Here is a 27,109-nt window from a genome sequence, read left to right as displayed (position 1 = left end):
TATGACAGACAAGTTTATAACACAATATGTTATGGTAATAACATAAAAATAATCGATTTTATTATTCAGTTATTTTGCCTAAATAACACAGCTCCTTATGCTGTTGTTATTCCCTTCTGCTCGGGATTGGTTGTGAGTACCATGTCTTTGTAGCGAGTTCTTTCGGAACCTCGACAAGATAGCAACATTCTGTCTTCGGCAAAGTTGTTCAGAACAACAACCACTTCCTGGTGATGGATTTCATAGTTCCGAATTTCCCCACCACGTGGCGCTACTGTATATAACTACTTCCGGTATGATTTTGAAAGGATATAGCACGAGATTGAAGCCAGATAGGGAGGTACGATCTTCGGCAAAGTTGTTCAGGACTACGAGTACTTCCAGGTCATGAAGATCATAGTTCCAAATTTCACCACCACGTGGCGTTAGTGTACATAGCTACTTCCGGTATGACTTGGAAAGGATATAGCACGAGATTGAAGCCAGATAGGGAGGTACGATCTTCGGCAAAGTTGTTCAGGACTACGAGTACTTCCAGGTCATGAAGATCATAGTTCCAAATTTCACCACCACGTGGCGTTAGTGTACATAGCTACTTCCGGTATGACTTGGAAAGGATATAGCACGAGATTGAAGCCAGATAGGGAGGTACGATCTTCGGCAAAGTTGTTCAGGACTACGAGTACTTCCAGGTCATGAAAAGCATAGTTCAGAATTTCACCACCACGTGGCGCTAGTATACACAGCTGCTTCCGGTATGACCTTGGAGGGATATAACACGAGATTGAAGCCAGATAGGAAGATGCGATCTTCGGCAAAGTTGTTCAGGACTACGAGTACTTCCAGGTCATGAAGAGTATAGTTCAGAATTTCACCACCACGTGGCGCTAGTGTACATAGTGACTTCCGGTATGGCTTTGGTGGGTTATAGCACGAGATTGAAGCCAGACAGGAAGGTGCGATGTTCGGCAAATTTGTTCAGAACTGTGAGTACTTCTAGGTGATGAAGAGCATAGTTCAGAATTTCACCACCACGTGGCGCTAGTGTACATAGTTCCGGTACGACTTTGGTGGGATATAACACGAGATTGAAGCCAGATAGGAAGATGCGATCTTCGGCAAAGTTGTTCAGGACTACGAGTACTTCCAGGTCATGAAGAGCATAGTTCCAATTTTCACCACCACGTGGCGCTAGTGTACATAGCTACTTCCGGTATGACTTGGAAAGGATATAGCACGAGATTGAAGCCAGACAGGAAGGTGCGATGTTCGGCAAACTTGTTCAGAACTGTGAGTACTTCTAGGTGATGAAGAACTTGTTTCGGAATTGCACCACCACGTGGCGCTAGTGTACATAGTTGCTTCCGGTATGACTTTGAAGGGATATAGCACAAGATTGAAGCCAGATAGGGAGGTGCGATCTTCGGCAAAGTTGTTCAGGGCTACGAGTACTCCTACGCCATCAAGAACATAGTTCAGAAATTTACCACCACGTGGCGCTAGTGTACAAAGTGACTTCCGGTACGACTTTTGTGAGATATAGCACGAGATTGAAGCCAGATAGGAAGATGCGATCTTTGGCAAAGTTGTTCAGAACTATGAGTACTTCTAGGTAATGAAGAACATAGTTCTGAATTCCACCACCACGTGGCGGTAGTGTGCACAGCTAATTCCGGTACGACTTTGGTGGGATATAGCACGAAATTGAAGCCAGACAGGAAGGTGCGATCTTCGGCAAAGTTGTTCAGGACTACGAGTACTTCTACGCCATAAAGAGCATAGTTCCGAATTCCACCACCACGTGGCGCTAGTGTAGATAGTTACTTCCGGTACGACTTTGGTGGGTAATAGCACGAGATTGAAGCTCGACAAGAAGGTACGATCTTCGGCAAAGTTGTTCAGGGCTACAAGTACTTCCAGTTCCGAACGTCACCACTACGTGGTGCTAGTGTACATACTAACCTCCGGTACGAAATTGATAAGGTATTGCACGGTCTTCAAGTCTGATAGGAAGGCAAAATTGTTCAGGACTACGAGCACTACCGGGGTTGGAATTTCACCACCACGTTTGTGATACAGTAAAACCTCCATGAGTCGATATTGAAGGGACCATCGACTCAAGGAAATATCGAAAAGTGGAACAAAAATGCTTTGGGAATCTTTTTAAAGGGACCATCATAGTAAACCCAGAAAAAAAAATCAGTATGGAAAAAAATACCTCCATGAGTCGATATCGAGTCAAGGAACATCGACTCATGGAGGTTCGACCGTAATATACAAAGAACCTCAAACACGATTTTTAAGAGCTATGCAAGAGAAATTTAGGCCAGATTGGGACTTCTCTGACTCACTCGAAGGATTGTTTTGACAATTTATCTAGCTATTTGTAAGGGAATTCCTCTTGGAAATTCCGACAAGGAATTTACTCAGGGTTGGTCCTGGGTTTTTTCAATAATGTATTCGAGAGTTTTATTGGGGATTTTTGTTCCACAGATCCCTACTGGAATTTCTTTGGATTTTTATTCAAGCATTTCTCCAGAGATTCCTTCTTGAATCAACCCACCTATTCATCATGTCTCCAGGAATTCTTTCGGATATTTTTCAAAGCGGAATTCCTCAAAATATTGTTCAAGAAATTCCTCCTCCAAGAATTCCTGTGTATATTCATTCGTGTAGTTCCCAATGGAATTTATGCAGTCGTCATTACTAAAATTCCTCACGGGCACCCTTCAGATATCCCTCCAGAGGTTCCAGCTGAATTTCTTCCAGTAAAGGAATTGCTCCTGGAATTTCTTGAAATAGTCTTCCAGGAATTCTTCAAGAAATAGTTAAATAATTCATACAAAGATTTTTCCAGGTACATATTCGAAAAATTCTTAAAAATTTCACCAAGAATTCTTTAGGGTTTTTTAGAGATTGCTTCGGAAATGCCTCTAAAGATTCCTTAGAATATCCATTCTCCTGCGACTTCTTTACCAAATTTTTCCAGGGATTATGTCGGGATTCGTCTAGTAATTTTTTGGAAATTCTTTTATTGGTCCAAGATTTCTTTCGGGAAATCATCTGGGTGATTTCATTTGGGATCCTTGAGTATGTATTGTTTTGCAAATCTTTCCAGGAGATTTTTCAGGGATATCTTCAAAAATTCAACCAGGCATACCTTTAATATTTTCTACAGGAAATTTTAAACAGGGATTCCAGAGTTTCTCTAGATGCCCCTTTGCATTTTCCTTCATGAACCCATCCTCTAACACTTTTTTCCCCCAAGGATTTCTTCAGAAATTCCTCCGAAGCTTGAAAACTTCAGCGATTTCATTTCAAATCACTCCGGAGATTCTTTCTGCGATTCATTTACGATAAATTTTAGTGATTTTTACAGAGATTCATTATGAAACTCCAAAATTGAGTATTAAGGAAAGTTTTTTAGTGATGCTTTCGGAATATGTTTTGCAGGGATTGCTACGTAATTTTTCATAGAATTCGTTTGCGAAGTCCTCGAAAGATTCCATCAGAAAATTATGCAATGATATATTGGGGAATTCCTCTCCAGAGTGCCCGAGTCCGTGGCGCAGTTGATCGCATGTCCCCTTTATTTGCGGATGGTCATGGGTTTGATATATTACTCTGGATAATAAATATCAAGTTGAAGCCAGAAATTTATTTGAATATCTTTGCTTAAACTTAACTTAAACGAAAACAAAAATATGACATTGATTTTGCAATAATTATACTGAAACCTTTACTCTACTAGAACTGAATCTTTTAGAGAAGCGCCTTGGACATTCGCGAAAAGTATTTCTGTAGATATTCTTGGGGAATACTCTCCAAGTGTTCCTGAAATGATCCTTGATCCTTGAACGTGGGAGCTAGTCTCTTACCTATTTATCTGGCTTCAATCTTGTGATACACCTAACTAAAGACGTATCGGAAGTCACTATGTACACTAGCGTCACGTGGTGGTGGAATTCGGAACTATGCTCTTCATGACCTGGAAGTACTCGTAGTTATGAACAACATAGTCGCAGATCGCATCTTCCTATCTGGATTTGTTCTTATGATATAGCGCCACGTGGTGGTGTTAGTCGGAACTATGCTCTTCATTACCTGGAAGTACTCACAGTTCTGAACAACTTTGCCGAACATCGCACCTTCCTGTCTGGCTTATATCTCGTGCTGGGATATCTTAGTCGTACCGGAAGTAACTATGTACGCTACCGCCACGTTATGGTGAAATTTGGAACTATGCTCTTCATAACCTGGAAGTACTCGTAGTCCTGAACTACTTTGCCGAAGATCGCATCTTTCTATCTGGCTTCAATCTCATGCTACCTATATCCCACCAAAGTCATACCGGAACTAGCTATGTACACTAGCGCCACGTGGTGGTGAAATTTGGAACTATGCTCTTCATGACCTGGAAGTACTCGTAGTCCTGCACAACTTTGTCGAAGACGGTCCCTTCCTATCTGGCTTCAATCTTGTGACATATCTCACCAAAGTCGTACCGGAAGTAACTATGTACACTAGTGCCACATGGTGGTGAAATTTGAAACTATGCTCTTCATAGCGTTGAAGTACTCGTAGTCCTGAACAACTTTGCCGAAGATCGCATCTTCCTATCTGGCTTCAATCTTACGCTATATCCCACCAAAGTCATACCGGAAGTCACTATGAACACTAGCGCCACGTGGTGATGAAATTCTGAACTATGCTCTTCATGACCTGGAAGTACTCGTAGTCCTGAACAACTTTGCCGAAAATCGCATCTTCCTATCTGGCTTCAATCTCGTGCTATATCCCACCAAAGTCGTACCGGAAGTAACTATGTACACTAGCGCCACATGGTGGTAAAATTCGGGACTATGTTCTTCATGGCGTAGAAATACTCGTAGTTCTGAACAACTTTGCCGAAGATCGAACCTTCCTACCTGGCTTCAATCTTGTACCGGAAGTAACTATATACAGTAGCGCCACGTTGTGGTGAAATTCTGAAGTATGCTCTTCATGACCTGGAAGTACTCGTAGTCCTGAACAACTTTGCCGAAGATCGCATCTTCCTCTCTCTCTCTCTCTCTCTCTTCTTGGCGTAACGTCCTCATTGGGACAAAGCCTGCTTCTCAGCTTAGTGTTCTATGAGCACTTCCACAGTTATTAACTGAGAGCTTCCTCTGCCAATGACCATTTTGCATGCGTATATCGTGTGGCAGGCACGAAGATACTCTATGCCCAAGGAAGTCAAGGAAATTTCCTTTTACGAAAAGATCCTGGACCGACCGGGAATCGAACCCGTCACCCTCAGCATGGTCATGCTGAATACCCGTGCGTTTACCGCCTCGGCTATATGGGCCCTTTTATCGCATCTTCCTATCTGGCTTCAATCTCGGGCTATATCCCACCAAAGACGTACCGGAAGTAACTATGTACACTAGCGCCACGTGGTGGTGAAATTTGGAACTATGCTCTTCATGACCTGGAAGTACTCGTAGTCCTGAACAACTTTGCCGAAGATCGTACCTCTTTATCTGGCTTCAATCTCGTGCTATATCCCTTCAAAGTCATACCGGAAGTAGCTATGTACACTAGCGCCACGTGGTGGTGGAATTCTGAACTATGTTCTTCATTACCTAGAAGTACTCATAGTTCTGAACAACTTTGCCAAAGATCGCATCTTCCTATCTGGCTTCAATCTCGTGCATATTTCACAAAAGTCGTACCGGAAGTCACTATGTACACTAGCGCCACGTGATGGTGAATTTCTGAACTATGTTCTTCATGGCGTAGGAGTACTCGTAGTCCTGAACAACTTTGCCGAAGATCGCACCTCCCTATCTAGCATCAATCTTGTGCTATATCCCATTAAAGACGTACCAGAAGTAACTATGTACACTAGCGCCACATGGTGGTGCAATTCCGAAACAAGTTCTTCATCAACTAGAAGTACTCACAGTTCAGAACAACTTTGCCAAAGATAGCACCTTCATGTCTGGCTTCAATCTCGTGCTATATCCCTTCAAAGTCATACCGTAAGTCACTATGTACACTAGCGCCACGTGGTGGTGAAATTCGGAACTATGCTTTTCATGACCTGGAAGTACTCGTAGTCTTGAACAACTTTGCCGAAGATCGCATCTTCCTATCTGGCTTCAATCTCGTGCTATATCCCACCAAAGTCGTACCGGAAGTAACTATGTACACTAGCGCCACGTGGTGGTGAAATTCTGAACTATGCTCTTCATCACCTAGAAGTACTCACAGTTCTGAACAAGTTTGCCGAACATCGCACCTTCCTGTCTGGCTTCAATCTCGTGCTATATCCCACCAAAGTCATACCGGAAGTCACTATGTACACTAGCGCCACGTGGTGGTGAAATTCTGAACTATGCTCTTCATGACCTGGAAGTACTCGTAGTCCTGAACAACTTTGCCGAAGATCGTACCTCCCTATCTGGCTTCAATCTCGTGCTATATCCTTTCCAAGTCATACCGGAAGTAGCTATGTACACTAACGCCACGTGGTGGTGAAATTTGGAACTATGATCTTCATGACCTGGAAGTACTCGTAGTCCTGAACAACTTTGCCGAAGATCGTACCTCCCTATCTGGCTTCAATCTCGTGCTATATCCTTTCAAAATCATACCGGAAGTAGTTATATACAGTAGCGCCACGTGGTGGGGAAATTCGGAACTATGAAATCCATCACCAGGAAGTGGTTGTTGTTCTGAACAACTTTGCCGAAGACAGAATGTTGCTATCTTGTCGAGGTTCCGAAAAAACTCGCTACAAAGACATGGTACTCACAACCAATCTGGGAACAAAACGGAACCGGAAGAAGTTAAAAATGTGGAACTAATATTTCGCCTGGTTCTCACCGGAAGCTGCATGAAATTCCAATCGGCTTCCACTACACCTCTCTAGGATAGTGTAGGATTCCGTTAACGCAAAAAGATTGAAATTTGGTTCACTAACTGCTGAGATATGGATGTGCAAAAAAATTAGTTCCACGTTTTTTTGCCTGTCGGTACTTTACGTTACAAAAACCCTGTTGGTATAAGCAGTGTTAATCAATTTTGTACATTTTCGATGTTTACAAAATTGTTATTCAAATTGTTTAATGATATACAACATACCAATGACTCTGATATACTCATCGAAGCCCAACTATGTGCTCCACAATCGCCAACGCAACGCTCTGGTTGAACGCATGGTGCCAAACGCATTATTGGCGAACGCAGTCAAGTGCAAATGGGATATCGAATATCCGACGGCGACAACCGTGTAAGTTAGGTAGGTAGGGGGATTAGGGGCATAATGGACACCCGGGGCGAAATGGACACCCCTGTTTTTGCCGAAACCGTTGACCTTTATGTCAAACTTTGAATGCATAAGTGTAAAGAAACAAGTTATTGTTCTATTTTCCAAAAGTACCATTTATATTGCTTCAAAATAACCAAAATATCATTGAAATTGAAGTATGTTTTTCATATGGTGAAATTCTTATAATTTCGAAGCAGCAGCAAATAAGGTATTACGAGTGTTTGAGTGTGTCCATCATACAAAAAAGTAAATTGTTAGCTTATCTACATGTATACGCAGATTTGGCAATGGATGAAGTATTATATTTTTGATCAGAACTTACTCAAAATAGCAATTTCAATGTTGTAGTCGATTCGGGGCGAAATGAACACTCGCAATTATGAATGGATTTACGTCCATTGCATACTGTTAGGCGTTTTAGAGAGTTTGGAAAAAATCAATCCGATTATGTTAGCCTAAAATTTAGTTAATTAACTTTGATGTTATGTAAACTCGTCTAAGATGGAGTATTATATCTGTGGTATTGATCTCCGTAGGCAAATTACTTAACTGGTCGATATTATCAAAGATACAGCATAAAATATGCAGGGGTGTCCATTATGCCCCGATGGGTGTCCATTTCGCCCCGTACCTTTCTTGCCAGCCCCAAAAAACACACGGTTTACAATTCACTATTTCTTCACAATACCGACATTCTACGTGCTGTAAATTATTGAAATACGTAGGAAATAAGTTAAAGTTGTAAGCCAACTGATAATTTGTTAAGTTTTTGTCTGTTATACTGGCCTAACATACTCATTTGCTTAGGGTGTCCATTATGCCCCTAATCCCCCTACGCTGAAATCCAAATCGCGAAGAAGCTTGTGCAATCAGTGCAAACCCTCCGCAAAAACCACTCAGAACCAGGTTTGTTTCAGTACAGCTGAAAACATTCCAGTTGGTTGTGAGAGAGCGATCTTACTGATCTTGTTCCCACACCACATAATTAACACAGATGAATTAAGCTGGGCAGGATATTGAACATGTCTATAAAGTACACGATTGATCCACATCTCATTGTTGAAATTCTTATTAAAGATTGATCATTTGCATCAAATTGTTCAACATCAATAAAAGGAGCATAATACATAGGTAAAATACTGTTTCAATTAGACTTATGTAAACCGTTATATTTTATAAGTCTCAAAAACCCTTTGTCTTTCATTAATAGGTGTATCGATCAATTGATGGACAGTAGTGTGCTACAAACATTCCCACTGATCCCCTCTGCCTCACCGTGTAGCAGGCAGCACGTCTCGACAAGGGCAGACACGGGAAATTCGATATCCTTCAGAATGTGCATCGGATTGGCCTTTCAATCCGGCCCAGCAAGTGATACACTCGAACATGTCGCCATTCTTCCACGACCGAGTGCTACTTACATTGAAGTACACACGTTGTTGTTGTTGGTCGCCGTTCGTCTTGGGAGTTCAGTCGTGCGTTTCGGAATACCTCGCTGTCGATACCTACAAAGGACAAACGAGCCAAGCGAAAATTTCCATTTCAGCTGCTTTGCGTCTTGTAACTCGGATCGAGAAAACCGAAAAGGAAGCCACAGAAAAGTGAATTTCGTGTTCCAAAGAAAACCAGACCGTGCGTTCGTTTGCATATTCCTACTACTGTCCATTTATAACTTCCAAACTTCATTATCTGCGACGAGGGTTGCTTTCACTCGCCAGACCACCACTCAAAAGGAAAAGCTGGCAATGAACCAAAAAAAAACCTATGCCGACGACAAACGACGGTCAGTTTAAGGAATGACGTTCTTAAACCGCTTATCGCCCCGGAGTCGTCAATTTGTTTCGTTTTTTGGTCATTTGTGAGCATTAAGAAAGCAATCTTTCCTTTTGAAGTATACATAGCTCAAGGGCGTAGCCAGCTTTTCGGCCAGAGGGGGGCGAGCACCCTTAAACTGAAAACCACTTTGCAGTAACAACGAGTTCAAATACTTCATCATTTAAAAAAAATTAAAAGTGAAGTATGAAATATGGGTGATTAACAGGAATGGTTCAATGGAAGAATCATATGTATATGATTATAATCCTCAATTCCTCAAGATATTGCTCCAGGAATTTCTTAACAAATGCCATCATGAATTTGAATTTATCCAGCAGTTTCTCCAGAAATTTCTTTAATATTTTTCCAGGTTATTTTAATGTAGATATTCCAGAAGAAATCACCTTCGGAAAACTTGCAGTAATTCCGTTGGGAATACTTTCAGAAATTTCTTCAATAATTCCTCCAGAAGTTTTATTACGAATTTCACCATGCGTTCCTTTGAGAATTTCCCCAGTAATTCTTTACAAATATTATTCTTAATTCCACCAGAAATCCGTTTGAGAAGCTCCAGAAAATACTTTAAGAAATTCTCCGGGAATTCTTTCAAAAATTCCAATCAAACTAAGATTCCTTTCCTTGAGGAATACCCTAAGAAATTTTTAGAGAAATTTCTTCGAAAAATCCTTTAATGAATTCCTTCGGAATTACGGGAAAAAATTCTTTGAAAATTTCTAAAGGAATTCCTTCGGAAATTCCTGGAGGAATATCTTTGGAAGTTGCTAGAGGAATGCATTCGGAAATTTTTAAAGGAATCAATTAAAAATAATTTCAGGAATTTATTTCGAAAATCCATGAGGAATTCCACCTGAAATTCATTGACAAATTCTTCATAAATTTCATGAGGAATTCCTTCATTTCTAAAGCTCCTTGAGAAATTCCATAAGACATTCCTTCGAGAGTTCTTCTACGATTCCCTTTAGAAGATTCTTCGGGAATTCCTTGAGGAATTTCTTTGAAATAGATTTAGCATATTCCTTGAGAAACTCCTTCGGAGTTTTCGATAGGAATTCTTCCGAAAATTCCTTGAGGAATGCCTTCAAAAATTCTTAAAGGAATTCATCCAGAAATTTCTGTGAGAATTCCTTCCCAAATTCCTGAAGCAATTCTTTCGAAAATATTGAAAAAAAAATCACTAAAAGTCTCTTGAGATATCCCTTCTGAAATTCCTTAAATTCCTTCTTTAAAAATCTTTCAAAACTTCCTTGAAAAAATATTTCGAAAATTCCTGAAGAAATGCTTTTTGTGATTTTTTATTTCCTAGAGGAACTCATTCGGAAATTCTTTGAAGAGTTCCTTTAAAAATGCCTTGATAAGGAAAATACGGAAATTGTTAAAGGAGTTCGTTTGGATTTTTTTTTTGACATATGTCTGAAATGTCTTATGGAATACCTTCGGAAATTTTGTGAGAAATTGTTTGATAAGTTCGTTGAGGATTTTTTTTTATAAATCTTTACAAAATTCCTCAAGGAATTCCAGCGAAAGATCCTTGAGAAGTTTCTTCGGAAATTCCTCAAGAAATTCCTTCAAAAATGTACTGCGAAACTCCTATGAAAACTTGAGAAACTTCTTCAAACAATCCTTCAGAAACACGTTTAGGGATTATGTGAGAAAATCCTAAGGAAATTTTTTGAGGACAACCGTCAACAATTTTTGGAGGAATTCATTCGGAAATTTTTGGAGGTATTTCAAAGCAAATCCATAAGAAATTTCTTTGGAAATTCCGGGAGGGATTTCTTTGGAAATTCGTAGAGGAATTCCTTCGGAAATTCAGGAGAAAATCCTTTGAAAATTCCAGGAGAAATTCCTTTGAAAATTCCTTGAGGAATTCCTACGGAAATTCCTGGACAAGCTTCTCCGGAAACTCATGGATGAATTCTTCGGGAAAATCCTGGAGGAATTCCCTCGGAAATTCTTGGAGGAATTCCTTCGAGAATTCGTGAAGGATTTCCTTCGGGAATTCCTGGAGGAATTTCTTCGGAAAATCCTTGAGCGATTCCTTCGCAAAAGTCCTGGAGGAATTCCTTCTGAAATTTATGGAGGAACTCCTTCGGAAATTCGTGAAGGAATTCTTGGAGAAATTCTTTCGAAAATTCCTGGTGGAGTTCTTTCAGACACTCACGAAAGAATTCCTTCGGAAATTCCGGCAGGAACTCCTTTGAAAATTCCAGGTGAAATTCCTTTGAAAATCCCTGGAGGAATTCCACCGGAAATTACTGCAGGAATTCCCTCGGAAATTCCAGGAGGAATTCCTTCGGAAATTGCTGGAAGATTTCCTTCGGAAATTCCTGAAGGAATGCCTTCGGAAATTTATGAAGGAATTCCTTCGGAAATTCCAGGAGGAATTCCTTCGCAAATTGCAGATGGAATTTCTTTGAAAATTCCTGGAGGATCTCCTTCGGAAATTCCTGGAGGATCTTCTCCGGAAATTTCTGAAGTTATTCATCCGGAAATTCATGGAGGAATTTCTCAGGAAATTCCTGAAGGAATTCCTTTGAAAATTCGTGGAGGAATTTCTTCAGAAATTCGTGAATGAATTCTTTCGGAAAATTTCTGGAGCAATTCCTTCGGAAATTCATGGAGGAACTCCTTCGGAAAATGCTTTAGGATTTCCTTCGCAAAATTCCTGGAGGAATTCCTTCGGAAATTCATGGAGGAATTCCTTCGGTATTTCCTGGAGGCATTCCTCCGGAAATTCCTCAAGGAATTTCTTCGGAAATTCGTGGAGGGATTCCGTCGGAAAATTTCTGGAGGAATTCCTTTGAAAATTCATGTAAGAATTCCTTCGGAAAATTCTTTAGAAATTCCTTCGCAAAATTCCTGGAGGAATTCATTCGGAAATTCATAGAGGAATTCCTTCGGACATTCATGGAGGAATTCCTTCGGAAATTCCAGGAGGACATCCTTTAAAAATTCCAAGAGGAATTCCTTTGAAAATTCCTAGAAGAATTTCTTCGGAAATTCGTAGAGGAATCCCGTCGGAAAATTTCTGGCGGAATTCCTTCGGAAATTCATGAAGGGATTTCTTCGGACATTCATGAAAGAATTCCTTCGGAAATTTCAGGAGGAAATCCTTTGAAAATTCCAAGAGGAATTCCCTTGAAAATTCCTGGAAGAATTCCTTTGGAAATTCCTGGAGGAATTCCTCCGGAAATTCCTAGAGTAATTCCTCCAGAAATTTGTGGAAGAATTTTTCCGAAATTTTCTGGAGGGATTTCTCCGGAAGTTCCTGGAGGATTTCCCTCCGAAATTCCTGGAGGAATTGCCACGGAAATTCCTGGAGGAATTCTCTCGGAAATACATGGGGGAATTCATTCGGAAAATCCTGAAGGAATTTCTTTCGCAAAATTCCTGGTGGAATTACATCGGAAATTCATGGAGAAATTCCTTTGGAAATTTCCAAAGGAATTTCTCCAGGAATTTCCGACAGAATTTCTCCTGGAATTTCTGAAGGAATTCTTCCTGGAATTTCCAAAAAAAATCCTTTAGGAATTTCCAAAAGAGTTTCTCCAGGAATTTCCGAAGGAATTTCCAAAGGAATTCCTCCAGGAATTTCCAATGGAATTCCTCCGGGAATTTTTAAGAAATTTCTCCAAGAATCTCTGAAGCAATCCCTCCAAGAATTTCCGAAATAATTGCTCCACGAATTTCAGAAGGAATGCATCCAAGAGATTCCGGAGGGATTTCTCCAGGAATTACCGAAGAAATTCCGAAAGAATTCCCACAGGAATTTCTATGAATCTTCAAACGAATTCGTCCAGCAATTTCCGAAGGAATTCCTCCCGGAATTTCCGAAAGAATTCCTCCAGGATTTTTTGAAGGAATTCCTAACGGAATTTGTAAAGAAATTCCTCCAAGAATTTTCGAGGGAATTCCTCTTGGAATTTCCAAAAATAAAATCCAAAAAGACTTTCCGAAAAAAATTCTCCAGGAATTTCCGAAGGAATACCTCCAGGAATTTCCGAAGGAATTCTTCCAGTAATTTCCAAAGAAATTATTCCAGCAATTTCCGAAGCAATTCCTCCAATTTCCAAAGGAATTCGTCCAGTAGTTTCCGAAGGAATTCCTCCAGGAATCATAAAAAAGCATTCCTCTAAGGAATTTGGAATGATTTTTTTTCCAGGAATGTCCTAAGGAATTCATTCAAGGATTTTCTCAGGAATTTCTCTATAGATTTCTGAAAGAATTCCTCCAGAAATTTCCGGAGGTATTCATGCAAGACTTATCGAGGGAACTCCCCAAGGAATTTCCAAAGGAATTCCTTCAGAAATTTTCGAAGGAATTCGTTCAGGAATTTCCGAACGAATTCCTTCAGGAATTTCCGAAGGAATTCCTTCAGGAATTTTCGAAGGAATTCTTCCAGGAATTTGCGAAGGGATTCCTCCAAGAATTTTGAATTTTTTAAAGGAATTCTTCCAGGATTTTTTGAAGGAAATGCTTCAGGAATTTCCGAAGCAATTCCTTCCGGAATTTCCGAAAGAATTCCTCCAGGAATTCCTGAAGAAATTCATTCTGGAATTTCCGAATGGATTCCTCCAGGAATCTCCAAAGGAATTCGTCCAGCAATTTCCTCCAGTAATTTCCGAACGAAGTCCTTCACGAATTTCCGATGGAATTTCTCCAGAAATTTCAGAAGGAATTCTTCCAGGATTTTGCGAAGGGATTCCTCCAAGTCTTTTGGAAGGAATTCCTCCAGCAATTTCCGATGGAATTCCTTCAGAAATTTCCGGAATTTCCCCTGAAATTTCCGAATGAATTCCTCCGGGAATCTCCAGAAATTTCAAAAAAAAAAAAATCTAAAAAGAATTTCCGAAAAAAATTCTTCCAGGAATTTCTGAAGGAATTCCTCCGGGAATTTCCGAAGGAATTCCTCCAGGAATTTCCAAAAGAATTGGTCCAGCAATTTCCGAAGGAATTCATCAAGTAATTGCCGAAGAAATTATTGCAGGAATTATTCCTCTTGGAATTTCCAATGAAATTCGCCCAGCAATTTCCGAAGGGATTTCTCCCGTAATTTCCGAAAGAATTCCTCCAGGAATTCCTAAAGGAATTCCTCCTGGAATTCCAAAGGAATTCGTCCAGCAATTTCCGAAGAAATTCCTTCCGAAATTGCTGAAAGAATTCTTGCAGGAATTTCCGATGGAAATCCTCCAGGAATTCCGCTAGGAATTCCTGCAAGAATTTCCAAAAAAAATCCAAAAAGTATTTCCGAAAAAAAATCCTCTACGACTTTCCGAAGGAATTCCTCCAGGACTTTCGGAAGGAATTCCTCCAGGAATTTTCAATGACATTCATCCAGCAATTTCCGAAGGAATTCCTCCAGGAATTTCCAAAAGCATCCCTCCAGGAAGTTTGGAATTATTTTGTCCAGGAATTTCGTAAGGAATTCACCTAAGGATTTCCTCACGAATTTCTCTATGGATTTCTGAAAGAATTCCTCCACTAATCTCCGAAGGTATTCATCCAAGATTTTCCAAAGGAACTGCCCAAGGAATTTCCGAAAGAATTGCTCCAGGAATTTCCGAAGGAATTCCTTCAGGAATTTCCGATGGTATTCTTTCAGGAATTTGCAAAGGGATTCCTCCAGGAATTTTGGATGGAATTCTAAAGGAATTCCTCCAGGTATTTCCGAAGGAATACCCTCAGGAATTTTCGAAGGTATTCCTCCAAGAATTTCCGAAGGAATTCCTGCATACATTAAAAAATACGAGGATGCAGGAGAATTTTATTTTTACTAGTCAAAAACAGCTCTGATCATCTAAGTTTTTCAGTTAAGTTAGAATATAGTTGATCGGTCAGGGGGGGGCCACGGCCCCCCCCCTGCCCCCCCTTGGCTACGCCCTTGCATAGCTCATCGATTGATGACGGAGCAAAGGTCAAGCGGAGATTGTTGCAATTAGAAAATAAAAACGAACTCCCGTTTGGGCGGTATCAATGCCCATTCATTGAATGTTTCATTCAGGTTGTCTTTTATATGGCTGTTAATTTTGAGCATCTTTGCCAACACTGCCACATGTGGCTTTAGCATTTGCCATTTTTGTTTATCAAATCATACATGATAACGCAAACTTTGAAGTAGAAGGTCAGTGATTCGAAGGGGTTCGAAGAGGAGTACCAGAGGGTAAGGAACAAGAAAAATGTAACCAGAAGCTTGATATCGGCTTTATGAGAAGAAGATAGTTGGTTGGATGGTCTCATTTTCCTTTTATACAAGAAAGCGCATCAACTGGAGTGCACAAACTACAGAAGAATGACGCTTCTTAATTCAGCGTAACAAGATTTTGTCCAAAATTTTGTTTATTATACTCTGGCTGATTGAGGGATCCTCATGAGCTAATTTCAGGCGGGTTTTCGTGAGGGCCGATCAACGATCGAACAGATGTTCACCCTGTGGCAGATTCTTGGACATTTTGGAAGAACAACTTGCAGATCCATAAATCTATTAATTAATTTAAGGCGGCATACGATTCAGTCAACAGAAACGAGTTGGGCGTTGTCCACAAATTATGTCATGCTCTAGGGGGAATTTTGATACAAAAAAGCGTTACGAAAGGGGGAAGGGGGAGGTGGGAAAAAGGCAATTTAAGCGTTACGTAATAATTGAATGCTGCCTAATGTTGTACGCCGTACGGGAAGGGGGAGTAGGGTAAGGGAGGTATTTTGGACCGCTTTAGGAAGTGGATGAACAATTCAGCGAAAAAAGGAGGTCCCCACTTCTGAACATGGATAATTTCAGTAGGCATTACGTAGAGCAACATGTTTTCTGTCGAAAAAGGCCAAACAGAACTCAAAATTGTTGTAGTAAATACAAGAAATATCAAAACTCCTGAAGGATCTCGGGCTTCTATTTTGGACCACCAAGTGCACATATTTTGGCCCACCAAATTAAACTTCAATTTATTGATGAAATGAAAGCCACCTCAGCAAAAATTTAAACATAGTTAAAACTACGTGACGATTACATCTTTTCTATTCATTTTTTTGAGGCAGGGAACGTTTAAAAATTACGTAACGGTAAAAAAAGATTAAATTTTGTTGCTATTGCCAGTTTTTACGCATTGTAGTATGATGTTTCATAAAAAATGTTACGCAAAACGTATATTTATTAACTATCTCATGACGTAAGTCACCATGTATAAATTACGTAACGCTTCATAGGAAGTGTGAAAGTCTAGTGATTTTGCTAAATATAAAGGCGTTCCACACATATTGTAATGAGTGGAAAGGCCATCAAAAATAAAGTAATTTGAATGATACATAATTTGTCAAACATACAATAGATAACACAGTGTCTCAGTCATCAACTAATTGCCGAAAAGGACAACTTTTCTAAACTGGACGACTGAACACCTGAAAACTTCAACTTGTCGAAAAGTTGTTAGGGCACAAATCGAATCGAAATGAAACAACTTGGCGAAAATTTGTTAGAACAAATTGAACCCACAACAATCTCATTGTGAAATAAACGTATAACAACTCAGATCACGGGAGGTCCCAACTTATTCTATTCATCTGTTTTCGGACTACATTAGATTGGCATAAATGTTTTCTCCCTTTAGAAGGAACTGGAGAGATGGATCTGGCAGGTGGTCCAAAATATGTCCACATCTGATTATGTTGAACATATTTTGGCCATACCTCAAACCACCATTTTATTGAATATTATCGCTCCGCCGAGGTTAAGAACAGTTTATTTTGAGTTCTTACATGGCCCTAACTACATTCACATGAAATAAATATTTATTTGTAAAATTTAATACCTCTTCGAAGCCGACTACAAATTTGTCACCTCTTTTGTTTTTGGTGCTTTTCCGTGCGTTTCATTGGAAGTGAAAACATTTTCTCTATGTTTGATACTGAACAGCATATTTAACTGACATCCAAAATAAAGGTCATCACACAGTTGAATACTTTTCGTGTTTCAATAAAAATTTACCAAGATTTAGTAGAGATTATGTGATAAATATCATAAAACTCCCTAGGTGGGCCAAAATACCTGCCCGGTCCAAAATACCTCCACTACCCTACGGCCGAACGTCTTAGGTTATTCATCTGAGGGGGCGACACAAGTTTTTTCAAGCCGAAATATCCCAAATAAGACGAAAACACCAGCAAAACTTTTACGGCATTTTTGGGATATTTCGGCTTGGCAAAACTAGTGTCGCTCCCGCAGATTTTCATACAGAAAAGCTGTTGCGACCCCTCGGTCGGCGCGGCTCATCAAGACGACCTTCGTAGATAATACCATACGCCTGATCAAAGTTGTCTGTCATGAAAGACCCGCTTGTCAAATAAGTGATCGTGACAGGAATGATTCGACAAAAAAGGGCGATAGTTCTCGAAGTGTACAAGTGCAAATACCTATTAAAAAGCTACTAGATTCAATTATTTTCATTATTTCTTTAGCCATTATTTGATATAAGTTTAGATCGTTATGGCTTATAGCATATAACTGACCGAACGGTTGTGTGAATTCGGGTGTCGGTTCCAGTTATACACGCTCACAACCAGGTTTGTCGTTAGAAGCTTAGATCCACAAACGAGGACGTAGAAAGGAGGAAATAAAATAGCGAAAGAACTAAACGTAAGTGAACTTATGATAAAACCGGATTGAACTTAATGAGTTTGCTTTATAGGAATTTTTTAATGAACGCAATAAAACATTAAGAAATTGGAACTTCGTTATCTCCTTTGGCTACTCCGACCCGTTGACCGGCGAGTCAACAAAAGCATTACGCGGTTTAAGAAACGTTTAAAAGGCGTTATAGGCGATTTCGGAGGTTTCGGAGGGCACGAATGGGTTTAGGTGGATTTCGGTGGCATTTTAAAAAGTTTCAGAGGATTTTCTACGGAATTCGGAGACGTTTTCCCGGGAGCGGTCGTGTCGTGTACTGAGTACACGCACCATTGTGTCGCTGAGGGCGGCCGAAGACACAATCCCTCGGGGGTTATAGAGGCGTTACTGAGGCATTTTCAGGGGCTTTGGTCTCAGGTGCTTTACAGACAGGGGACCGACGAAATTTTAGGGAGTTCTTAATGATTTTCAATTGGTTTTGCCTTGAAAATCCCCTAAAAACCCACTTGAATCACCCAAGAACCTCCTCAAACGCATCTGGAACCGTCGAGTTAGTCGGGTTGCTATCCGAAACCCTGATGACGTGACCCGCCCACCGTAGTCTCCCGATTTTCGCGGTATGGACGATGGTTGGTTCTCTCAGCAGCTGATGCAGCTCGTGGTTCACTCGCCGTCTCCAAGTTCCGTCTTCCATCTGCACTCCGTCGTAGATGGTACGCAACACCTTCCGTTCGAAAACTCCAAGGGCGCGTTGATGCTCTGCACGTAGTCCATGTTTCGTGCTCATAGAGAACTACCGGTCTAATCAGCGTTTTGTAGATGGTTAACTTCGGCTAACTTTATTCGATCGTAGAGTTCTGCGTAGTCCAAAGTACACACTTAATTCAGAATGCCGAGTCTCAGTTTATGAATGCCGAGATTTGCACAGCCGAGAAGTCAGTTATAGCTTTTCATGAGATCTCAGCTTATAAATGCTGAGAAACAGTATAACACGCCTCGTTGCCAAGCAACCTACCACTTTGTCAGCTGAGTCTCGGTTGAAATTCAGAAACCGAGATTTGCACAGCCGAGCTCGGGAAATAAAACTGAGTGTGTAAGCACGATTTCCTACCACAATGCGTCTCTGAATTTTTCTGCTGGTATCGTTGTCGTCGGTCATCAGTGAGCCCATGTACACGAATTCTTCCACCGCCTCGATTTCATCACCGTCGATATAAATTCGGGGTGGCGGGCGCGATGATTCCTCCCTGGAGCTCTCTGCCTTCACGTACTTTGTCTTCGACACATTAATGACTAATCCGAGTCGCCTGACTTCACTCTTTAGTCGGATGTACGTTTCCGCCATCGTCTCAAATTTACGAACTATAATATCAATATTATCAGCAAAACCATGAAACTGAGCGGACTTCGGAAACTCCCTTTCAATCGGTGATAGACGGTGGCATAAGATTTAGGAGAGTATCTTGTAGATAGCGCTCAGTAGTGTGATCGCACGGTAGTTCCCGCAATCCTATTTGTCGCCCTTTTTTGTAGATGGGACACACGATACCTTCCATCCATTCCTCCGGTAATACTTCCTCATCCCAAATCTTGGTAATGACCCAGTGTAGTGCTCTCACCAATGCTTCTTCATCGTATTCTAGTAATTCGCTTGGTAGTTGGTCTGCTCCGGCGGCTTTGTTGTTTTCAACCGGCCAACCTCGTCCTCAATCTCTTGGAGGTTAGGGGCTGGAAATCTTTCGTGCTACACACGTAGTCCTAGATCTGTTAACACGCCACCTTCGGTGCTTGCAATGACGCCTTTGAGGTGCTCATCGTAATGCTGCCGCCACCTCTCGACCACCTCACGCTCGCTCGTGAGAATATTCCCGTGATTTTGTCGGCACATGTCAGCTTGTGGTACAAAGCCTCTGCGCGAGCGATTCAGGTTCTCGTAGAACTTCCGTGTGTCCTTAGCGTGGTACAGATTTTCCATCACTTCGTGATCTCGTTCTACCTTTTGCCGCTTCTTCTTCTGGAAGACTGAGTTCTGCTTGTTCTGCGCCTGTCTATAACGTGCCTCATTCACCCTCGTACGGTGTTGCAACATGCTCGCCCATAATGCATTCTTCTCGCTATTCAACTGTTCTCATTCGCCGTCGTACCAGCCGTTTCTGTGATTCGGAGTCGCGAACCCAAGTGCTGCAGTTGAGGTGCTACCTATGGCGGATCGGATGTCCCTCCAGCCATCTTCAAGTGTAGCTGCACCAAGCTGCTCTTCCGTTGGTAGGGCCACTGCTAACTGCTGCGCGTTGTCTTGAGCCACTTCTACGCTCCGCAGCCGCTCAATGTTGAGCCGTGGAGTTCGATTTTTTTTTTTAAATATTCCTGGAGCCATCTATGGTCATATTTGTCGAGAAATCCCTGTAGAAATACCTGGTAAACGGCTAAATAGGTTTTTGTAAATATTCCCAGAGATAAAAAAAAACTCTTAAGATATTTCGAGAAGAATTCCTGTTGGAATTCCTTGGGAATATTTTTGAATAAATTCCTCAAATAATCCATGGAGAAATTCTTAGGGTCATTAATAAATATTCTACTGGGGAAATAGGTGGAAAATGTCTGGAGAAAATTCTTAAGAATTTCTAAATGAATCACTGAAAGTAACAATGCAAGAATGCCTGCGGGATTTCCTAAATAAATCTCTGTAGAAATTCCCAACCACATTACTGCTCAAATTTTCAATGTACTTCCTGAACATATCTCTGGTGCACTTCTTCAAGAAATACCTTTGTGAATTTCTGAAGGAGTCTCTATAAGATTTTCTGAAGAAACCACTGAGAGAATGTATGAAATAATCAATATTTGAACGAATTTCTATAGGAATCTATGTAGAAAACTCTGAAGGAATCCTTAGAAAAGATTCCGAAGAATTTTCCAAATGAATCCCTATGAGAATTTCCAAAGTAAGAGAAATGGATTTTGTCATCGATAATGAGTTTTAAAAAAAAACTTTACAGAGGTCCTTAAACACAAATAATATCATATATTGAACTATCAAAGCACTACTTGCACTATGCCGTAGAGACTATCAGAAAACTACCTGCACTGTACTGTAATTTTGGAACTGTAGTGTACTATCAAATGACAGATCCATTACTATAAAAATCACGCAACGCTTTTGCGGTCGAACTACACTAGCACGAAGAAATGTATCATGTAAACAAGTACAGTTCGCAGGATGTCACAGAATAATCTACGACAAACTACATCCCCGCAACTTCGACATCGTGGCGTTGCAGGAACTTTGTTGGACTGGACAGAAAGTGTGGAAAAGCGGGCATCGAGCGGCTACCTTCTACCAAAGCTGTGGAACCACCAATGAACTGGGAACAGGATTTATAGTGTTGGGCAAGATGCGACAACGTGTGATCGGGTGGCAGCCGATCAACGCAAGGATGTGCATGTTGAGAGTTAAGGGCCGTTTCTTCAACTACAGCATCATTAACGTCCACTGCCCACACGAAGGGAGACCCGATGACGAGAAAGAAGCGTTCTACGCGCAGTTAGAGCAAACATACGATGGTTGCTCGCCACGTGACGTGAAAATCGTTGTCGGCGACAAGAACGCGCAGGTAGGAAGGGAGGAAATGTACAGACCGGTAATCGGGCGAAACAGCCTGCACGCCGTATCGAATGATAACGGCCAGCGATGCGTAATCTTTGCAGCCTCCCGTAGTATGGTAGTCCGAAGCACCTTCTTCCCCGCAAAGATCGAGCCCTGAGGAAGATCCCAACCCAAGGATCAAAACGTTGGCAATGATATAGAAGTATCAACGCTTTTCCGTGACTGAAAGCCGAAAAACTCCCATAGTTATCAAAAATCCCAGTCGAATCTTTCCGATATCCACAAAGCCACCTGGAGATCACCCGACCAACAAACAGAAAATCAAATCGACCACGTTCTAATCGACGGTAAATTCTTCTCGGATATAACCAATAACCAATGTCCGCACATACCGCAGTGCGAATATAGATTCGGATCACTACTTAGTCGCTGTATGCATGCGCTCAAAACTTTCGACAGTTATTACCACGCGTCGAAGTCGACCGCCGCTGCTCAACATCGAGCAGCTGCGTAACGCAGAAGTGGCTCAAGACTACGCGCAGCAGTTAGCAGTGGCCCTACCAACGGAAGAGCAGCTTGGCGCAGCTACACTTGAAGATGGCTGGAGGGACATCCGATCCGCCATAGGTAGTACATCGGCTACAGCACTAGACTTCGCGACTCCGAATCACAGAAACGACTGGTACGACGGAGAATGTGAACAGTTGAAAAACGAGAAGAATGCAGCATGGGCGAGAATGCTGCAACACCGTACGAGAGCGAATGAGGCACGTTACAAACAGGCGCGGAACAGGCAGAACTCAGCCTTCCGGATGAAGAAGCGCCAGCAGGAAGAACGAGATCGCGAAGCGATGGAAGAGCTGTACCGCGCTAAGGACACACGAAGGTTCTACGAGAAGCTGAACCGCTCGCGCAGAGGCTTTGTGCCACAAGCCGACATGTGCAGAGATAATCACGGGAATATTCTCACGAGCGAGCGTGAGCTGGTCGAGAGGTGGCGGCAGCATTACGATGAGCACCTCAATGGCGACGTTGCAAGTACCGAAGGTGGCGTGGTAACAGATCTAGGACGAAAGACTTCCGGCCCCTGACCTCCAAGAGATTGAGGAGGAGGTTGGCCGGTTCAAAAACAACAAAGCCGCTGGAGCAGATCAACTACCAAGCGAGCTTCTAAAATACGGTGGAGAAGCACTGGTGAGAGCACTACACTGGGTCATTACCAAGATTTGGGAGGAGGAAGTATTACCGGAGGAATGGATGGAAGGTATCGTGTGTCCCATCTACAAAAAGGGCGACAAGTTGGATTGCGGGAACTACCGCGCGATCACAAGCTGCCTACAAGATACTCTCTCAAATTGTATGCCGCCGACTATCACCGATTGCAAGAGAGTTCGTGGGGCAATATCAGGCTGGATTTATGGGTGAACGCGCTACAACGGACCACATGTTCGCCATCCGCCAGGTGTTGCAGAAATGCCGCGAATACAACGTGCCCACACATCACTTGTTCATCGATTTCAAATCGGCGTATGATACAATCGATCGAGAACAGCTATGGCAGATTATGCACGAATACGGATTCCCGGATAAACTGATACGATTGATCAAGGCGACGATGGATCGAGTGATGTGCGTAGTTCGAGTATCAGGGACACTCTCGAGTCCCTTCGAATCTCGCAGAGGGTTACGGCAAGGTGATGGTCTTTCGTGCTTGCTGTTCAACATTGCTTTAGGAGAGCGGGGATAAACACGAGTGGGACGATTTTCACAAAGTCCGTTCAGCTGCTTGGTTTCGCCGATGATATTGATATTATAGCTCGTAAGTTTGAGACGATGGCGGGAACGTACATCCGACTAAAGAGTGGAGCCATGAGAATCGGATTAGTCATTAATGTGTCGAAGACAAAGTACATAATGGCAAAAAGATCCAGGGAGGAATCACCGCGCCCGCCACCCCAAATTTATATCGACGGTGATGAAATCGAGGCGGTTGAAGAATTCGTGTACTTGGGCTCACTGGTGACCGCCGACAACGACACCAGCAGAAAAATTCAGAGGCGCATTGTGACAGGAAATCGTGCCTACTTTGGACTCCGCAGAACTCTACGATCGCATAAAGTTTGCCGTAACACGAAGTTAACTATCTACAAAACGTTGATTAGACCGGTAGTCCTCTATGGGCATGAAGCATGGACTCTACGTACAGAAGGCCAACGCGTCTTTGGAGTTTTCGAACGGAAGGTGTTGCGTACCATCTACGGCGGAGTGCAGATGGAAGACGGGACTTGGAGAAGGCGAATGAACCACGAGCTGCATCAGCTGCTGGGAGAACCAACCATCGTCCATACCGCGAAAATCGGGAGGCTACGGTGGGCGGGTCACGTCATCAAGATGTCGTTTAGCAACCCGACTAAAATGGTTCTCGAGAGTCATCCGGCCGGTACAATAAGGCGTGGTGCGCAGCGAAGTAGGTGGGTCGATCAAATGAAGGACAACCTGCGGACCTTTCGCAGAGTGCGGAACTGGAGACATAAAGCCATGGACCGAGTAGAATGGAGACGGCTGCTATGTACAGCAGATGCCACTCAGGTTTTAGCCTGACCGGTAAGGTAAGCAAGAAGGTGATTTTTCTAGCTGTGTAGGCAGGTAGTCGCGTTTGGTAATTTGTTCCGAAATCTCAACTACTGAGCGCTCGGTAACGGGTTTAAACGAAACTCCATGAAAAATCAGGGGACTGTTATGGTCTTCTTGTTTGCTGGGTAAGAAAACATTAAAACTATGCTGCTGTGCTAAAAAGATAGGTTGTCAGCTTGAGCCGTACGCTTGAGCCGCAGTTATGTTGGCTACGAAAACATTGCATTGGTGGAATAGGGATGCCACTTCCTTGTGAAAAATAACCTAATTTCGATGAAATGTTATCGTTTATCTGTCGAACTCTAAAGAAATTCGGTAAACTACTACCTTTACTGAATATTTCCCGAAAAACAAGCTTATCGGTTGATATTTCGGTAAAATATGGCTGAATTAGGTATTTCATCTAAATAACTAGCTTTAACTAATGTTTATGCCATTAGCTTGATTGTGGCAATAAACAAAATTTCGAACTAAACTAACGAATTTTCTAAACATTTTCTGTTGCGTTGCACAATGTAATTAATCATATAAACTATATATCGAGTTTTCAAATTTCCAGTTGTGATAAGTTGACTATTTAGTGAAGTGAATGATGTAAATTGGTTGAATTTTATCTATTTACAAATTCCGCAATTTCCCGAGCGAATCTAAATAAAAACTGCATCGAATTAAATTCGATGTTGCTTCTAAAATGCAATATAGTACACGTAATATGTATTCAACTAAGATCAAGGGTAACAAATAAGAATTAAAGAAAGATGTACTTATTTATAATTCAAATGCTATAAATTATTGTGTAATGTTGGATTCATACTTCATACAAAAAAATCGAACAAATACAACTAAACTACAATTTACCACAACTTTTTACTGGATCAGCATAGGACTAATCGACAGTTAGAACAAGTTATATTTCTTGTGTTTTGGCCACATGATCTTACTATTTTCTGTAATTCTATCATCTCAATGATCTTACTATTTTATGTTCAAATCAAGTCTACTTTCACATAAACAATGCCTTAAAGTTGATGGTTTAGTATTTGTTATATTCTGTAGACTAAAAACGTTAACCATCTCCACCATCCAATAATCCACAGAACTGTCGCACAGATTGTTGACACTACAGTATGTACCTTAGTCATTGTTCTTCCCGGCTGTCGCTGATGTGTCACACTGCTGCTACGACTCTCCGCGCCCCGTTTGATCCAACTTCGCAGAATTGACGACCGCCTACGAATGGCACCACTGATATCAGCACTTTTCACCGTTCCCAGATCCAGTTCCAGATCACTAGTAGCACCACCACCGTTTGATCGCGAGGCCACGGAAGACACAACCGTGATGACTCTTGTGACCATCGCTGCCCGAATCAAGAAGACTATGGTGGCAGATAAGTGTGCAACTACAATGTCATCCTACCCTGCCCTCGAGATGGCACTCTTAATTTGGTTTTGTTTGACCACACACAAAAAAAAAAAGATTGAATTATGCCGCGAGGAAATTTCACACGTAACTGATGGAGGCTGCTCCCGGCCCCATGCTCCGAGTGTGATTCTTCACTCGTTTGTAATAAATAATGCGCCCCGAGAGGCAACGACGAGAGCAAGTCGTGCGCTGCTTAGTGCAACAGTTTTTATCAGTCAATCTTGAATGTTTAACTTACTTCTTGTCGCCACCGTCCGTCGCCCGTATTCTAGCCACCGACCGCTTCAACTCGTTTGTTTAGCCGCCCCACACCACCGCCTACTGCTCTCCTTTATCGCTCGCAGAACGACACTATACCGCAGCCTGCTTTACTTTCCACACCAGCCCACTACACCGTTTGAACACACAGAGGGATAAACAATACTCGATACTTTCCACGCTACACACAGGGAAATGCTGCTTCTTTTGGTAAACACTCTAGTTGGAGATGGGCGATTACAGATGCAACGAACACACAGAAATCCGGACGTCCCGAGCCCGTGGTCCAGTGCAACATCAGCAGCAGCGTAGGCATACGTCGTCGTCGTCTACTGAAAATACCACACGTCGTCGTCGTGTTGACTACTCAAACTGAGATCCGCGGCGCACTACCTCTGACCGGCCTGTGTACGTTGATAAGAGACAAGAACTCGCCACGCTTCCACCGCCGTTTTTTGGACGATTTTTTTTTCCTCCATTTGAGTCATCGCCATCCATCCTGTGCAAGCGGATAAGCCGTGAGTTCTACGGTTATCTACGGAAACGGTGCACTGGACGTGCGAGCTGGAACTATGGACGTAGAAAGGTTAACGAATGGAACTCTCGCCGCTTCCTATCTTATCAGGACTGGGTGAGCTACTACTACGCTCGGTGGCTGTCAGCAGAGACGAGTTATTGAACTGTACGGTGCGGTATGGTGGGACCTTCAATGCTTCAATGCAAGTCCGGTAGGCCTATGGGGATGTGATGAGCTCACTCACCAACTCGGCAGTTCGATGGAAATGACGGTAGCCCTAGCTATTTGCACACACTAGTAAAAGCTTATCAGTAGAGAAGCCTCTATAACCACCAAGAGAGAATAATTGAGAGCTTTTCAAAGTGCACGGAGGATCGTACTGTATGAAGCCTTGAACAAAATCTACGAATATTACTCCCTCTGAGCTAATTTGTATGTGACTTGATTGAGTTTAAGAAAAAATGACAATAATACAAATAAGGCTCAAAAGAATAACCTGCAGTGCAGTCCGTCTTAGGTTGTTTTACATTTAACCAAGTGACTGCCATGGTTAATTGTTTACTCAAAGTTTGAAGTGCTCAAAGAACACTAAGTTAAAGAGAGGCCGGCCAAGTTCCAGTGGGAACGTAGAGCCATAAAGCAGAAGAAGAAGAAAAACCGTATTTTGGATGATTTTTCCTAGTAAATATGTACGATAAGTGATAACTCTTTAGTAGAGAAAGCATTGGCGTTGCTAGAGGGGGGGTCTGGAGGGCCAGGCCCCCCTCCCCAGAAGTTTTTCATGACTATATGTATGGAAATTAGAAAAAATCTGAAAACCACTGTCGTGGTGACAAACATAGATCTATAATAGACATTTATATGGCATAATATGTGTTCAAATTGACAGTTAGAGTAAAGTGG

At 41.9% G+C, this 27,109-nt stretch overlaps 1 protein-coding gene across 3 annotated transcripts in view; it reads right to left on the bottom strand.

Annotated features, from left to right (window-relative positions):
• LOC115253596 (ras-related protein Rab-32) overlaps positions 1-27,109 on the bottom strand; it is a 78,417-nt gene that overhangs the window by 22,826 nt on the left and 28,482 nt on the right. Inside the window, exon 1 of one of the 3 annotated variants that reach the window (XM_029863887.2) lies at positions 25,670-26,008. The exons of 1 other annotated variant lie outside the window; for it this stretch is intronic. Coding sequence is in view for 1 of the 2 variants with exons in the window: in XM_029863886.2 (XP_029719746.2) it covers positions 25,140-25,364 (225 nt within the window). In the remaining variant the exon portion in view is untranslated. Of the gene's footprint in view, positions 1-25,139; positions 25,629-25,669; positions 26,009-27,109 lie in introns of those variants that run through there. One more of the 3 variants, XM_029863886.2, reaches the window with a different exon arrangement.

The sequence above is a fragment of the Aedes albopictus genome, chromosome 2 (genome assembly GCF_035046485.1).
Source record: "Aedes albopictus strain Foshan chromosome 2, AalbF5, whole genome shotgun sequence".
Classification (NCBI taxonomy): domain Eukaryota; kingdom Metazoa; phylum Arthropoda; class Insecta; order Diptera; family Culicidae; genus Aedes; species Aedes albopictus.
This window is presented reverse-complemented; position numbering and strand designations above follow the sequence as displayed.